The 17,607-nt window shown below is 43.0% G+C and overlaps 1 protein-coding gene across 34 annotated transcripts; it reads right to left on the reverse strand.

Annotated features, from left to right (window-relative positions):
• Positions 1-11,558: 11,558 nt before the first annotated feature.
• Positions 11,559-17,318, reverse strand: LOC112880621. 34 transcript variants are annotated; one of them, XR_003226399.1, is made up of 9 exons: positions 17,173-17,318; positions 16,720-17,084; positions 15,719-15,850; positions 15,310-15,381; positions 14,208-14,384; positions 13,961-14,069; positions 13,726-13,816; positions 12,088-12,332; positions 11,559-11,840 (listed from the first exon to the last, which is right to left on the reverse strand). XR_003226399.1 is itself a non-coding variant. In XM_025945339.1 (9 exons), the coding sequence occupies exons 5-9, from the start codon at positions 14,326-14,328 to the stop codon at positions 11,801-11,803; spliced, it is 666 nt and encodes a 221-aa protein (XP_025801124.1). In that variant the 5' UTR covers positions 14,329-14,348; positions 15,310-15,381; positions 15,648-15,850; positions 16,720-17,084; positions 17,173-17,318; the 3' UTR covers positions 11,559-11,800. The 34 variants fall into 34 exon arrangements, 1 of the variants encoding a protein (XP_025801124.1); XR_003226397.1 differs by having other exon boundaries at positions 15,661-15,850; XR_003226401.1 differs by having other exon boundaries at positions 13,726-13,782; positions 13,961-14,040; positions 14,208-14,348; positions 15,648-15,850.
• Positions 17,319-17,607: the final 289 nt, after the last annotated feature.

Raw genomic sequence — 17,607 nt, forward strand, 5'->3', positions numbered from 1 at the left:
GGCTCGGCTCGATTCCGTAGGTATGTGCGCGTGCAAGGCAACGGGTCACACGCGAGCAGATTAAAAGCCAACTATCATCGCCACGGATCACGTGAGAAATGTCTCTCCGGTTATCTTCCACCCACGGCAACCTTTCCCGGCAAACTTCTTCGTCATCCACGGGATCTCATCACCGTCGAACTTTTCTCTTCGCCAATCCTGTTCACCACGGGACTTCACTTTCCGTCCGTTCTTCTCCATAACCAAGGTTTGCCCTGACCTACTGACTCTTCTTAATGCCGGCGACTCTTTTGCCGGAATATCGTCGTTAACTTCCTGCTATCTGTTTCCCGGACCAGGGACTTGATTGCTATGTTTTAGAAAGTTCTAGGGTGTTCTTTGTAAAATTTCCAAAGCTTTCTGTATTTCAAATCGATGAACTTCTACATTTCATAGATTTTCGTAAGAAGTTCATAAAAGTATAAAATCAGTTTTGTTTGAAACCCTAAGTCAAAACCTACAAGTTTTATGTTGTAATCTTGAGTGAAAGTCTTTGATGTGTGGTTTAGGTCAAATGTTAGAGAATGAATGTTTTGTTGTGCTTTATATTGTATGCTTGTGTTATAACTGAAAAGTAAGCCATAGAATATAGATCTTAAATAGAAATATGTGATGTTTCGTTAAACCTTTCATATGAGTGCTTTTATCCCTACCATCTAAACTTTAACCTGGTCTCGATTGCCATTTCCTTAGGATCCTTTTCGTAAAAGGATCCCTGTTAGTTTGTGTATGTCTGCTGCTTAGCCAAAACATCTCTACGGTTATGCCTCAGCGTCGGCTATCAGTTCAGCCGCTAAGCATTCGTTTCCCTTGAGTCTAGGATGTTTCTGTGTAACAGCTGTCAGTCGATGTTTCTACCACCGGCTGGTTAGCTGATATAGTTGTTACCTTTCTAGTATCGGCTACTGCCGATACAATTCTTTTGTTCTGTCCTACATCGGCTGCACATAGTCGATATATCAGAGATGCACACACGATCTTAAGGTTCTTGCCATCGACCTATCCAAACCGATTTTAGTTACTCTCCATATCAGTTATGGCCGATCAATCCTTAGTTTTCTCATCCTTATCCACATACTTCTATCAGTCAATTTATCGACTGAGAGATCGGCTATATATCTATCGGTCATATACCCTTAACCACATTCCGTTCGGCTATACGTCACTCAATTGTTGTGCTGACGTAATCGAGTCGATATAACCACACTTAGTTACTTAGAATAACACTTAAGCACATCTCAGTTAAGACAACGGCTTTAGGAATCATCCCTCTACTAAAGTAATCGATGCTTTCATCGATCATCTAGGAACAGGATGCACCTTTCCATCGGCTAAACCTCTATTGTTTCCAATCGGCTCTGTTGTAATCTTCAACGAGTAGCCGATTCTAGTTAGTTGTCCCCCCTAAAGCTCTATCTAGGTTTAGTTCAGATCTTTTTGGTTGATATGTGAATAGTATGTTGTATGAATGCTGGTTTGCAATTGAATTGTGAAGTAAGGTAGTTTTATGTGCACACTTTGAATGAAATGTTGCATTGCATGTAGATACGATTACTTCGGCAACAGTACCTACGAGATCTCCCCGGAGTCTATGGAGGATGTTCCTGAAGACCAAATAAACGTCACCAAGGGATTAACTAAAGCCCCGAACCAAAGTTCGGAAGATATTGACATTTCTGACTTCAGTCCCACCAGTAAAGGCAAGCCCCGGACATATCCCACTACTTTATTTACACTGCAATCTATGTCTATTTATCTATACTTATGCATTAAGTCTAGGAGTTGAGATGAAACCCTAGTTGCATGATCTCTTAGGAATCCAATGTATTGAACCCGAGTCCTTATCGCTTAGATGCTCTGCTAAATAGGACCGGTAAAAGTCGGGTGATTTCCGGTCACTCGCGCGATATAGGAGTTGCTTGTTTACAATTCTGCAATCACTATAAGGATGACGGACAGGGTCATGTGCTGTATCATGACCTGGAAGTTTACCCTGTCTATTTTGATAAAAGCTTTAAGGTCGAAATGTGTGGTAGTGGTGGCTAAGCGTTTGAAAGTACTAGCCACATGCCGCGAAATATGGTAAGCGGTAAGCCTAGTAACCAATCGGCCCGGCAAGTGGACATACCTCCCACCACTCAATCTTTGTTTTATGTTCACACGCACCGACGTGTGGGAGTACGTTCTGCAAGGCAGACAGGAATACGGGTTTTGTAGTCGCGCTACAGACGTATGTCCTGTACACATTGGGTGTGCGTACGGTCCTGCAGTCGCTTGTGGTGGCCTGTCCACAACCCGGAATGAAAGGCAAACGGTTGCTTCGGAACTATCGTTGGATGTTCCAAGCGTGTGTGTTAGGTTTACCTTGCAAGGTTAAAAATTCAATTCAGAATCGTCCGCCTCTCACGAGGATTGAGATTGCTTATCCCTTCTGCCACATCGAGTAAAAAGTGTAATTACTGATGGAATAATTTTGATGGATGATAATATCTATCTTGCTTGTTTAGTATAGGTGCTTACCTAGAATGGCTAATCAAGCTAGAATCTGAAAGCTAAAACTTGAAAATAGGTTATATTCTTTGTTGCTTTTCAGCTAAAAATAAACCCAGAGCCCTTACAATGCCTTCATGAGTCTAGTTATGGGCTAAAGTATATCCAATCCCGGGTAAGTCTTGCTGAGTATTAGTATACTCAGCCTTAGCCTTGCTAGTTTTATGTTTTTCAGGTAAAGCCTTTGAAGACCCTACTCTTCCCCTGTCATGGCCCTGTGCTCTTCCAGAAGGTTGGTCCGTGGAATGGGATCCGTCCCCGACCAACATTGGTGATACCGAGTGATGTCGTGCCCGGGCTTAGCATGACATCCATCTTGACGACGTGTCGTAAGTCATCGCGTATGTTTTCCGCTGCTAAAAACCATAACTCTAACAGTTTGTAATAACTTTTCTAAATTTGGAACTTTGCACTATTATTGAAAACTCTTGTAAAGTAATTTCCTTGTGATGTAAAATGTGATGGTGACTGTATCTCTGGACTCACCTTCGTGTGAGGTAACCTTATTTGATCCTGTGTATCGGTGGTTTATCGGGACGCTACCCGACAGGCCAAGGGACTATACCGCTTGAAGCACGTTGGAGCCCTCGGGAGTGGACTCGCGTACTTGAGCTGGTATAATTCAGGTTGGTTCTGCCACAAACGCATTCTTCATGTGAGCATTCCAGTCGCTACTGTTCTCCAACACAAACTCTTACATCAAGCTTGAGGATGTAAGATTCACTGAAGATTTGCAGAATATCGGCAACAAGAACTGGTGCAAAGCTGTGGTAGACAATCTCAACAAAGCTGCTCATCCGTAAAAAAAGGATTTCGTGGAGAAAGGCATCAATGCACTGATCACTGGCTGCAGAATCTTCTTAATGGTTAGCTTTTTTCCCCATTTTACCGGTGCCATTTTTTTTATCTCATGTACTTCTTTTTTTATTTTCTTTTCTCTTTGCAACTGTGCTATATTCACAGTAGTAGTTTGTTACAGTTTTTGTCGCATTTTGTCTCAGATTTATTTTCATTTGTAATCAGAGCTCAACCAATAGTGGTAATTTGTTCCATATTGTTGTTTTTGCAATTGGCTCACTGCTACAGTTTGCAAATCTGGTCTAGTTTGATTTATTTTTTAACCATATCTAAACAGACATTCCTAATATGTTTCATTTTTGTTGCAACTGGTTTTAGTTTCTTTGTTGTAGCTTGCCTATCTTACTGTTTGCAACTGGTTTTAGTTTTTTTTTCATATACCCTGTTGTTTTGTAATATTGGCAATCTATTTTTTTTAATGTTTGTGTTGTAGCTGACATAATGTACCAGTTGCAATTACATATAGCCTATGCAACTTCTTTTTTTTGCCCCACAAGGTATATGCTGATTTTGTTTATATGCAGATGTTATTTGTTGATAACCTGCAGCATGGTTTAGACACAAACCCATTCTCGCTGCCCTGATGTGCTTTCTTGGATACGAAGACCATTGACGAGATATCTATGATGGATCATAGGCGAGATTCCTATAGTGGGACTATTGAGTTTGGTAACATCAGGGTAAGACCCTCACACAAACACCCCTTCTTTTCTCCTGCCCCCTACCCTGATCCCCTTATTCTTTTTTTTTTCATCTTTTAAGTGCCCCTCTGTTTGTGTGGCAACTGCAGTGCAGCCCAAGAAGCAACCATGCAGTTATCTCAGTTGCAATTTTTGTGTTTTCCTATTTTTTCATGTGTCTAACTTTTCTTATTTGTTAAAAAATTATTGGCAGCTGAGGAGTATTATTGACACCTGCTACAGACTCCCTGCCGTTGCCGCAGTGGCAGCCGCTGTCCGCGTAGCAGCCCCCGCCCCTCAAGTTGATCACAGGAGATCCGCTATTGCTGGTACTTCTGCTCATGAGGCTGGCGGTCATGCTGCCATCAATTTGCAGCCGCCATCCATTTATCGCTACCCCAGTTTTGATGCTTCCTTTGGTCAGAGCATTGCTGATGTAGTTGGAAGAAACAGGAAGTTAGAGGTGTAGAGGATCTTGAAGGCTTTTGATGACAGCACCAGTGAGGCCCAGACGTTCATGGCAAAGGCTGTTGAGTATACAAGTAGGGCACAAGAGCTCACGGCAAAAGCCCACCATGAGTACTTCATCGCGATGCAGAAGCTGCTTGTTGATGCCCGGGCTGACAAGATTGCTGTCAATTAAGCTAGGAGGAGGTGTAGGGCGATGAATGACGATTCATCAAGAGCGCATACTTTACATGCAGCTGGCACTACCCCAACTTTTGATCCAGATCAAGCCCCAGTAGCAGGTGATTCAGAAACAGCTGAAGGAGAGTTTGCAGCCCCTTCTCCAATTAAAGTTTCACGCCCGGATGACCATGAGGATAGCAACAACAGCCGCCAATCCACCCCATCGCGTAGCCACGGCAATGCTGATGCCCAGGAAATAGACACTTCAGCAAACAACATGCCGCCCACCCCATCTGCATTGCGCGGCCCTTCTTAGGGTGTAGATTCTATTTGCACCTTGATACAAAGCTCATCGATTGTTGATTACATCGCTGACCAGGTGCAGGTAATGCAGCAGTTATTTTCTTTAGCCTTTTGTTTGCAATTTGTATTGTAGTAATTCACACAGGCACAATATGCAATTCAATTGACCTTTTATTTGCAATTTGTGTTGTACAGAATAAAACAACCGAGATGGAAGATGAGACCCAGAGCAAGGAGGGAGATGGAGATGCGCTCCAGGACGCACCCAAGTCAGGGACAGCCCTAAGAGCAGGCACATCTGATGTAAGCTACTTTCTCTCTGCAGTTTTCATAATTTCTTTGGCCACACCGACATACCCGCAAAAACTTATGATGTAAGGTTTTTTTTTGCTCTACCCCTCTGTTTTCTGTTTTTCTAGTTTTTTTCATGTGCATTCTTTTTTGCTGGTTAGCACTAGTATTTTGACTCTCTCGCATTTCTTTTGCCGTTTACATGTTGCAACTAAACTAACTTACATTATGCAATTTTAACCATATTGTTCCAGTAATTTATTCCATATTGTTGTTTTTGCAATTGACTCACTGCTACAGTTGCAAATCTCGTCAAGTTTGATTTATTTTTTTAACCATATCTAAACATACATTTCTAATCTGTTTTGTTGCAACTGGTTTTAGTTTTTTTTTTGTAACTGGTCTATCTCACTGATTGCATCTGGTTTTAGTTTCTTTTCATATACACTGTTGGTAAGAAGAACGCATTATGCAATTTTACTGCAGCAAATGGTTGCAACCTGTATACATTCTGAAGAACCCATCTAGGAACAAAAGGATCAAGTACCACTTACTTACATCAGAAGGAGTACGTGCACGACCAGGTCTTCCTCGGTTTTGGAAACAGAAGCAGCTAAGCAGCTTGATGCTGCTGCGGAAAAGTGTGACCATCAGCTGGAAGTGGCAGGAAAGAATGCCGAGGCCGTCAAGAAGGTTGCTGCTGGTAAGAGAAACAATCAAAAGCAAAGGCAGTTGGCAAGAACAAGAGGGCGAAGACCCAGCTCACTAAAGATGAGCATGCGCGGCGTGATGAACATGCGAAACGGTTGATGCAGCTGCGCGAGCTTGCCGATGAAGAAGTTTCTAAGCTGAAGAGCAGTATCCCCAACGAGGCAAGCCCCAGCACATCTGCATGTGATCCAAGCTTCCCAGAGGATCAAATTGATGACATCAACACCTAGACCCCGCCTGTTCGGTTGTCCCAGGGGAACATGAACAAGGTTCACAAGAATTCAACCAGTTCCAAAAGTTTATTTTCAAACATGTTGGAGTGAGGTTGAAGAAGAGACCAAGGAAATACATATCTCCCTTCAAACTTCCAGATTCCCGCCCGAAAGTACCCCTGGCAAAGGCACTTGCCCTCAGGAACAAGATTGCCTCAGATGAGATTTTGAAGGGGTAAGTACACACACATTGCAATTAGACATATATCATTGTTGCAACTAGTTCTCATCCCTTCTGCAACTAGTTCTCAATCAGCCCCCCCCCCCCATATACAGTTTTGGTAACATATTTTTATTTTTGTTTTTGTTTTTTCCTACACACAGCACGACTCCGATTGGTCACAACATCTTCATCTCTTTTGATGGCAATGCAACCTTTGCTGATGATAAAGATGGCGATTCTTCTATACTAGATTTCACAGTCCATTGCCATCATTATGATGACATTGTCCACAAGGAAGATTCGATTGGATATAGGGTGTTTCTCACCACCGCTTTCTTTGTGAGTTTCTATTGAACCCCCCTACACAGTCTTCCCTCACATTACGTTTTGTTTAGTTTTATTCTTTTTTTATTCGCTTACCTAGTTTGGTACAAAATATTTTTTTAGGGTCAAGTAAAGGAAGTCGAGAAGGTCTACATGAATGATGGGGAAACCGAGACCCAATAAGCACTTTGCCCCCTGTGCCTGTGTGATGTAAAGAAATCTGTTTCTGTGGCCGTGAAAAAGGATGGCGGGCATTGCAATTGTGTGCTATGTCAGGGGTGCAGCCTTGGGGAGGGAGGGGGTTGTGGTTGCAAGCGGTGGGTGTTTTGAAACCATGTGGGGCGATTGGTTGCAAGTTCAGCTGCAGGCGGTTGCAACATGCTTTATACCAGGGTTGGGATTATTGTCGGGGGCTGAAGTGCAACTTGGGGTGTGTGCGCAGTGCAACCTGACAAAGTAGTTTGGTTGCCACCTAACAAAATTGTGATTGCAGTAATATGTTTTTCATCGATTTATTAAAATTTTCCACCCATGTTCTGTGTTGTTATTTTCGCAGGATCCAAATATAGCTCCTGTGTTTGTGCCGAGAGTGAGGCAGGTATTCTCTGCAATGAATGATGATGCTTACGACTTTAACAAAGATTATGCGAAGATAGCTGGGTTCAGTTTAAGGACTGCCAGGACTAGCAAAGACTTAAAAAGGGTAAAAAAGGTGCGGCTGCCCTGCATATGTCAAAGTTAAGGAGGACAAGAAGCGGAAGCTATGATACTTTGACCATGTGATACTTTGACCATGTATAGGAAGCCCACAACCACAAACTGGAGCTATCTCCGAGAATGACAAGGTATGTGCACGCCCACAAAAACATGGGAGAGGGCATGTGTGATATATTTAATATGATGACAAGAAATGGGGTTGCCCATCAGGCGGCACTGAATGTGATAGCGGATCTGTATGATGGTCGCCATATGTGGGGTTTCACAGAGAAGGACATCAAGAACATGCAGGTGCTGTTGTTTTTTCCACCATATACGAATTGCGACATGTCGTTGAAATTTGGTCTAAAGAACAGTGTTCTATTATTTTTCTTATGTTTGCAGGAAGGCGGAGAAAACTAGGGTGGAAAGAGAGGATGATCTTAACAAACTTTTGCAATTCTTCAGGGAGTGCAAAGTGAACAACGAGTACTGGGATGTAGATGCAGATCCAAAAAATGGGGTGCTGAAAAACATCTTTTGGAGCTATGCAAGCCAGAGGGCTGAGTATATGGACTTTGGAGATGTCATTACATTTGACACAACACAAAAAACAAATAGTAAGCATACGTCGCTTGCCATGTTTGTTGGGGCCAACAATAACCTAAAAAATGTCACATTTGGACAAGCGCTGATTGGTGACGAATCTTCTGGATTGTTCAAATGGTTGTTTGAGATCTTCATGGCATGCATGGGTGGTCGGCAGGCTCATGTCATCCTGACAGGTATGCCTTATTCCTTATCTAGTACCTTGATTGCAAACTTAATATTGACTGGTTGAAATGTTATTGACTACTGTATTTCCATTGGTCTGTATTCCTGACGTGCCTTATTCCTTATCTAGTATCCTGATTGCAAACTTAATATTGACTGGTTGCAATGTTATTGACTACAGTATTGCTATTGATTAGTATTCTTGATGCTGTTTCTCCCCTAGTTTATTGTCTGTTATAAGATGAAGATCTGGCTATGAGGCAGGCAATAGAGATGGTCTTTGACAAATCACAACATAGAAACTGCTGCTGGCACATCATAAGGCCGTGGGAGTTTGAGCTGGACCAGCTGTACACCCTCCACAAGAATCATAACTTGAAAGAAAAAGAAAGATTATAATCGTTGATAAATTATCCATTAGGGCCAACACAATTCGAGGTCGAATGACGGGAGCTAGTTGACGAATGTGGTATTGCTTATCACCCAGCAATAAAAGCCCTGTGGGATAAGAGGGAGAGATGGATTGCAACTTACACCAAGGGAATGTACTGTGGTAGGATGACATCAACACAGAGATCGGAAAGCTAGAATAGGGTGCTCAAGGATGACTATGTTAGTGAAAGTACAAGCCTGCACATATTCGCTAAAAGGATGCTGGACTTACTTCAATATGCGGACCATATGGATGCCGGGGAGACACGCTACGCCCAGGTAAGATTAAAAAAAGGAAATTTTAATATGATAGTTGCAATTGTTACTGCTACCCAGTTGCTCCACTGTTCATAGGCTGGGTGGAAAAAAAGACAAACATACTAAAAAAAATGGTGATGCAGGCTGAGGTGGTTCGAGCATGCAAAGCAAAGTTCGATGAGCAACTAAGCAGGGTGTACGCAAAGGCTGTGTACCAAGAGTACAGAAGCAGTAGAATAACAGTACAATATTTTTTATTGAGCCTAATCTGGATCCAAGAGAGAAGAATGGGTGGTTGGTGAGGCATGAAAATAGGAAGGGGAGTTTCTGCTGGGCGTGACATGAATTCAATGTTGTTGCAGATAAGGAGGCTGGTGAATGTAGCTGTGAATGCAAACAATGGAAACATATAGGTATGGTGTCTCTGCAGCTGTTCCCCCCTCTTTGTAAAAATATCTGTTAAAGTATGCAATTGCAATTTTATGGGCAGACAGTTGCAATTTATATCCAACACGAATTGCAATGTCTCTGACATGTGCATCTTTTTTAAAATATGCAGGGCTATTTTGCATGCACATCATTAGAGCCTTCACCCATCTTCAGGTGAGGAGGATCCAAAAAAAAAATACATACTGAAAAGATATACACGTGATGCAAGAGAGGAAGTTGCGTGGGATAGGCACGACGGTGTGCGAATCGGTGCGCGAGCAAGCAAAGAACAGACTCGGATATCAAAGTTGCTACCTAAATTGATGATGCTTGGAAGAGCAGGAAGTAGGTCGGACCGTGCTTGTGAGGAGACCAACAGATAGCTGGATAAGATTAATCCAGGCATTGAAATGTTCCAAGAAGTGCAGATGATGAATTATCAGCAACAGAGGGCGCATCATCTGTGTTGTATGATGGACCGTTGCTGATTGAGCCCCCTGTATCGCGCACAAAAGGCAGAAGCCCTGGGAAGCAAAAGAAAAATAATGTTGAGCCTCCACTTGATGGTAACCTGCTCAGCACATATATAAGGCAAAACTATGGTTACAGGGAATGCAGCACCCGTGGAGTCTGGAGTACACATTACAACATAATATGCCCGATAAACCTTGATCGAAGCAAAGCAGCAGAGGCGCGCGCAACCAAAAGGGGTGCCAAGACACACAATGGCGCCCAACGAAGAGAGGGTGGCCGAAAATTATAAGGGATCTGCATGAGGAAAATGACCTGAATCAGGATGAAGTGGCTGCAACACAAGAAAGCAGCACTACGAACAGAGGAGGTGCAACAGGGGGCGCGACAATCAGAAGCTGGGGGAGAAGAGGTGGGCGTGTGAACTATCAGGAATGAGGTGCTGCTGAAAATAAAAAAGGTGATGCTCCTTGTAAAAAAATAGTAATTTATTCGAAGACTGGGGAGAAGAGGTGGGCGTGTGAACTACTAGGAATAAGGTGCTGCTGCAAATAAAAAAGGTGATGCTCCTTGTAAAAAAATAGTAATTTATTCAGAAACTGCACATGTAGAAAAACTGAACTGCAAAAAATTGCAAAAGTGGATTAAAAAATGTTACTTCTACTATGCAAATTACTGAATAAAAAATCTTGGATAAATCTACTATGTTAAGATCAATTGCAACCTATCTGCACGCGCAGTTGCAACTATACCAACTGCAACTCCGGTGGCAAAAAAGCAAACGTGTATGCTGTATACCAATTGCAAAATGGCTGGGAGAACAATTGCAATGTGTGTGCAACCGAAGTTGCAACTGACTCTATTGGGAAAAAAAGAGAAAAAAGTAAAAAGATTATCCGCTGCGTACGGATTGCACCTTGCCTGTGAGAATAATTGCAATGTTTGTAGAAAGGAAGTTGCAACTATATTGGCCAATTCTACTAAAACTCATAAAATCATCTGCTGCATACCGATTGCAACGTTCTTTAGAAAACAGTTGCAACTTTTCTGTACACACGGTTGCAACTATATTGGCCGACCAACTTAAAACTCGTGGGAAAAAAGCAGAAAGGACAAACTCTGAAAAAATTTATGTGCTACATGCCGTTTGCAATATGCCTGTGAGAATAATTGTAAAAAAATGTTACTTCTACTGTGCAAATTACAAACTCCAAATAAAAAGTCTTGGATAAATCTACTGTGTTAACACCAATTGCAACCTTTGTGCACACGCAGTGTTGCAACTACATTGTCCGACAAACTGTAACTCTGGTGGCAAAAAGCATACGTGTGTGCTTTATACCAATTGCAACATAGCTGGGAGAACAATTGCAACATGGCTGGGAGAACAATTGCAACATGCCTAGGAGAACAATTGCAACGTTTGTTTTGTATATCAATTGCAACATGTCTGGAAGAACAATTGCAACGTGTCTGGAAAAAAGCAAAAGAAGTAAAAAAAATCATCTGCAGCATACGGATTGCACCCTTCCTATGAGAATAATTGCAATATTTGTAGAAAGGGAGTTGAAACCGAATTGGCCAATCAACTAAAACTCTAAGAAAATCATCTGCTACATACCGATTGCAACGTGTTTTGGAGAATAATTGCAACTTGTGTGCAAACGCAGTGAAACAGACGTAAGATGCAAACTATATATAGCAACCAAAAGAATATATACATCAAGCGGATTGTAACTTTGTGTGCTCCCCAATTGCAAGTATGGGGGTACATCAGTTGCTACGGCTGACTGTGAAGATAAAATATGGACACCAAGTTGTGATACACAAACACTCCCTCATTACAGACACCAAAGGTTTTTAGACTGTCAATGGCTACAACACATTGCAGCTGTCAAAATAGATCACTTTCAAGCCCCTCATTTGGATCCATTCCGGTCGATATTTCTTCCACCAAGCCTGTAGATGTCCAATTCATCGGGTAGGTCAGCTTGGTTCAGAGGGTGGAACACCAAAAAGTGCATGAGCTCAACTCTATATATCATCCCCTTGTACGGAAAAAGGTAATTCAACATAAATAAAAATAAATACGGGGTAGGGGGGATGAAGTGAAAAAAGACATACACACAGATGGTAAAATATATGAAACACAAAAAGAAATATATGAAACACACTATAGCAGAAAAAGAAAAAAGAAAAAGCTCACCGGGTTGATATCAATGTTTGGACACCCACCATCCCAAAATTCCATGTATTTCCAAAGAAAAAACATGCAATCGCTAGGGCCAGCTTGCTTTGGCACGTGAATGATCGGCGTGCTCCATTTGTCAAACTGAGGGAATTTATTATTGCTGACCTTCTGGAATGCAGCATCCATGATGGGCAGCTTGTCAATTATGGGCTGGTGGCGTGGTTCAGGGCTGGTGTCCGTCCAATAGTAGTCAATTGAATCTAATATATCGATGCGCTTATGAATGAGGTTGATATCATAAACAAAATAGTGCCTCTCAACGCATACAGGGATGAATATCGGCATGCCACGAAAAAAATGCTATATGTAAAAAATGTAATAAAACCATTTGCAACTGCTTGCACGTGACAATTGCAATGATTATAGTGCATCAATTGCATAACATGTAAAAAGATTGGGCGATGGGATGATCAGATATTGACTAGCTTTGCCTTTGTTATATCACAGTAATGCTCAATTTCACACTCCAAATGCTGCCTTAGAAGGACGAATTGTTCAGTCAACGCAGCTGGATCCCGTCGAGATTGGGGGCAGCGGCGGTGGCAGCGGGGTGCTTTTTTGGTCTGGACGAGATTGGGGGATAGGGCGTTTCAGATTTTCCTCTATCTATTCAAAACACGCGCCCCCTTTTTTATTTTGCCCAAACGTGAATACATCTCTCCTCCCGACAGCCAACTTGCACCTGCCCCCGTTCGTGATGTTGCAATTGGCGCAAGATGCACACCACAAGTTTGCAACCGGCGCGTAGTGGGGGGGAGGGGGCGCCAGGTGGACCCGCGCTGCAACCGCCCTCGCTGCCAGGTTTCAACCGTCAGTTGCAACTGGTGGGGCACCGCGGGGTTGCAACCACGCGCACTAGCGCCTGGTGGGCCCGCATTGCCACGGCCAAGCCGGGATGCGCTGTGGGTTGGTCGCCAACGCGCGGGGCGTGGGGCGCGCGCTCCCAAGGTCTGTGCATTTGCTATAGCAAATGCACCTTGTTACATTTTAACCTCGTTGTATATATATATACACACACCCCTATTCCATACCCTGGATATGGAATAACTATTCCATACCCAAGCCCGCCGCTACCAGCGCGAGCTGTCCGCCCGTCGCACCCCGCACCAGCGCACACGTCCAGTTTTTTTTTCCACGAGCCCAGCTTTCCTCGCGATATTCCCCGTCCCCTAGTTTTGCAGGCACGCTGGTTTTCCTGGTGGTTTTTTCTAGAGAGATTGAGTTCTGGTGAAGCTCGGTCAAACAAAGTCACGGAACGGACGGTGCAATCTGGTCAAAGCAAACATACTGCATGGGTTGGAGGCATTAAAAATATAATTTTGTAGATTTTGTGATATCATTGCTTTGTTTCGTGACATAAGCCACGTCTGCTTTGTGTCAATTAAGACTACTGTGAGTCAGCAAGTCAATATGCACTAACCTTTGTCAAATGTGTGAGGAAAAGAAAATTTATCAGGATGTCATCACCAGCAAGGGACTTTATCTGAACTAATTGATAATATCAGCCCAGCTGAAATAATAGAGACAGCATGTTCTTTTTTATCTATTTACTATACTAGCTTATTTACGGTCAATTAGTTAGGGAGCTCGTACCTCTCCAGCTCTCTTGCCTGCTCTGGAACACCCACCCTGCTCGGTTGAGAACCAATCCTGCAAATCGATGTTGTGTTAGGTGCAATACACACTGACAATAACATGGAAGGAAAACTGGATAAGGATCACGCAGATGCTGTTTGCAACAACATACAACCTAATTTGAGCTACACCTGGATAAAGCATCAGCACCTACGAGGGGAATCGTCCAATAATGGTGAGGATAGATGGGCACCTTACACCATGCGGGGGATTCAGAAGCCATTAATCCAAAAATCTGAATCTCTCTCCTGAGCTGCTCCACGCTGGTCTGATCTGGCAGGACGATGGACAGATCTGAGCTGCTACAAGACGGTGAAGTGATGATGAAATTAAACATTCGGCCACCTAGAAAGGCTAAAACAAGCTCATCCCTGGACAAGTCGCCCATACCTATCCAGAAAAAATGTTGGGGAATCAAATAGGATGGGATGGAGGCGCACCAAGCACAGCAGGGGCGGCGGGTCTCCAAAGCATTCCACTGCTCAAGGTGAGGAGGAAGCCATCGTCGCGGAGATTGGAAGCCGCAATCGCATCCATTAATTTGCAGGAGAGTCCATTCATGTCCGCAAAGTGAGGGAGTGCTGGAGATTACTGTGTGAATCATTGTTATTATAAACCTGATAAGTGTTCGATAAAAAAAATATTATTAACCTGATAACAAGTGTGATGCTACCAGCTTTGTCTGCTGACCTCTAGCGTATGAAAATACTCTAGTGACCTACTGCCTCATGGATATCACTACTACTACAAGTGAGCTGGAATATCACTTCTAGTAGTATATTTTATGACTTGTTTGCCCTTTGGCTGGATATTTGTAGTTCAGTCACCTCCAAAATAAATAGGTCAAGAAGGTTTCATTCCCCTTATAATGTGTGCTTCGATTTAATTATAGCATATGGATTTCAGATCCAACCCATTACTTACAACTGGGTAGTCCAATATTCAGGCTATTATTGATTCTTGCCCATAGTACTTCCAATAATGAATTGGACAAATTTATTTTTTGGGCAAAGCAATGAACTGATACATATATCTACCTTGACATAAGCCTACACTTCAGATTTCAGCAGGTTTATTGTCAGAAGATTTCATCAGTAGTAATGCAGTGGGCATTGCCTACAACTAGTTTCAGGTTTATTGTCAACCAATTTGATCAGTAGTATACAACTTAATTTTCATTTCTTATCATCTGATTTGATCAATAGCAATTCTATGTGCAAATCGTAGAACATAAACTAATGTCCTATTTATGTATGCAGTGCGTAAAACTAAATTGCCTTTACAGAGTTTATGGGCACTGTTTAGGCATACGCTGGAACAAAAGGCTAAGTTGTTGTTGTTGTTGTTGTTGTTTAGGCATACGCTGGAACCCTTCATATACAAGAGAGCATGGCATAAAACAATTGTATACTGGACTGGTAGTGCCTCTGAAACTCTTCAGTATGTGATGCAAGAGATCCATAGATTTCACAAAAAAGGGAAATAAAAATGACATTTTGACGTAACCTAATTAGAGAGATGGTTGAGATACTGAGTACTGACCGAGGTTAAATTCAAAGTAAGTGCCACCGGCTTGCTAACCCAGTCATTCGAAGGACCAAAGCAGTTAAACACCTACAAATGATAGCAAATTCATTCAGATCGTATAGATGATTCAGAGCACGTAGATGATTCAGAGCACATAGAAGATTTACTAGAATATATTTACAGTCCTAGCTGAAGAAATCCTCCTTCACTAGCCAACGCATAAGGAAAATAAAACCAATTACTATTCAAATTTTTCTACTGACAAAAGCCTTGTTTAATATAAAATGACTGAAAGTGTAAATCGATCAACACACCATAAAGTGACCAATCACAAGAGATGGGAGCTAGCTCACCTCTCATGCTTACAGCTGAGCTTCCCAAGGAGGCAGCGAGAAGCAGCAGAAATATGCTCCCTGTCACCTACCCTGCGCCCAGCTGATGGACATTGATGACCGAGGATAGCACCAACAATAACCCTCATGACTGTCGCTCAGACGTCGTGGGATATCATGCTAGAAGCCAACACGAACTGGCACAACAGCTCCTTGTCCTCAGACTACGCACAAGCGAGAGAGATAACTGAGAACATAGAAATTAAGGGGCTGTTTGGAGTGGCGCCTAACCCGCCACAGCGTGCCTAACTTGTGGCGCTCAAAACGGCCGCCACACCTGTGGCGGAAAAAGTGTGGCGCGCCGTGGCGGGTTAGGCGGCACTCCAAACAGCCCCTAAGTACCAAATGAAAACATCAACCAAACTCTGGTATTTTGAAGAAAAAAAACTAACAAGAAATGTGGATATGGCTTCTCGTTGCAAATGATTGTTTAAATAGTAAAATATTAATGCAATCAAATCTGTAAGATATATGGATGTGACTAGTTTGATCAAGCGGTTATCGAGACCCCTATTTAGTAAGATAATGTTAAATAACAGATGCATATATATTGTGGAAGAAAGGATAATCTAGTTGAGCAGTCACGTGGTGATGCTCGTCCTGATGCTCTCACATAAAGAATCTCTCATCTGCACAATCAGGGAAATTAATACGGGCAAATAGACTTATGACATGCCAAAAAAACATCATAATGATCACGTAACTAAATTTGGGGCACAAGAACAAAGCTGAACTGGTTGCTATTTCACCCAGTCGTCACTAAATTTGGGACTGCTAGTAGACCGAAAGAAGGTCCACCCACTACTTAATTTAATTATTCAATCAACCACCAAACAGTTTCACAAATTGTGGCCACCTACGCCCGGCAATCAAGCAGACGGGGAATCGAATACTGATTAGCTCAAAACACCAGCAGGTGCGCCTCCTACTCAATTTAATTCTTCCACCTAACTGCTATCACAAATCGTCGCCACGAACGTCGGCATTCAAGCAACAGCATGGGGGTCGAATGAAGGTGAGAACAGAGGAGCACCTGACTCGCTGGAGGACATCAGTGAAGAGTGACGACTCATCCGAGAAATCTGCCTTTCCCGTTCTAGAGAAGGCTGCTTCAGTTAGCATAGCAATGTGATCGACAAACTAACCCAATCTTAACTGCCTCACTTGAAGTAGTATTCAATCGAAAAAAGTGGAGACGATCGGTGGAGACAATCTAATCCAACCATAACTGCAGGAAGCGGTTGGCGCAGAAGGTGAAGAGGATCGGTGACTTGCTGCAGCAGGTCCAACGCGATCAACCGGAGATGGATCGGGAGCGGGAGCTGGATGTCACGCTCCGCCGCTTCCTGCGGAGCGGAAGGCAGTGGAGGAGTTCCGCTGCGTCAGGTCCGCCGCTTCCTGCCGAGCGGAAGGCATGCGAGGAGTTCCGGCGCGTCAGGTCACAGGATTCTGGCGGGCGACGGTAAGGGCGGCGGCAAGGGCTGACCTGGGCGACGGCGACGGGAGGGGCGACGACGACGGGAGGGGGCGACCTCGCGGAGCAACGGCGACGGGAGAACCGAACTGGGCGACGACTGCGGGGTCGGGGGAGGTGGGGCTGGAACCGTCGCGGGGGGAAAACCGGGTGGGTCGCGCTGTGCGCTGGCGGGTGGGTCGGCTACATTATATATATATATAAAATAATAATAATAATATAGTATGTTGAGAATTTTAATTCTTTTCTATTTTACTCATCAAACGCTAATTCTATATAATTTTAGATCCTTAACCTAATATATAACTTAACCTAATATATAATATTAGTCACTGAATATTGAATACTTCGATAGACGGATGAAGAAATCATTACTTGCTTTAGCAATAAAGAAAAATAATTAGTTTGATATGTTAATTATAAAATTTATATATTGATAAGTACGAT

The sequence above is a fragment of the Panicum hallii genome, chromosome 2, assembly GCF_002211085.1.
Source record: "Panicum hallii strain FIL2 chromosome 2, PHallii_v3.1, whole genome shotgun sequence".
In the NCBI taxonomy this organism is placed as follows: domain Eukaryota; kingdom Viridiplantae; phylum Streptophyta; class Magnoliopsida; order Poales; family Poaceae; genus Panicum; species Panicum hallii.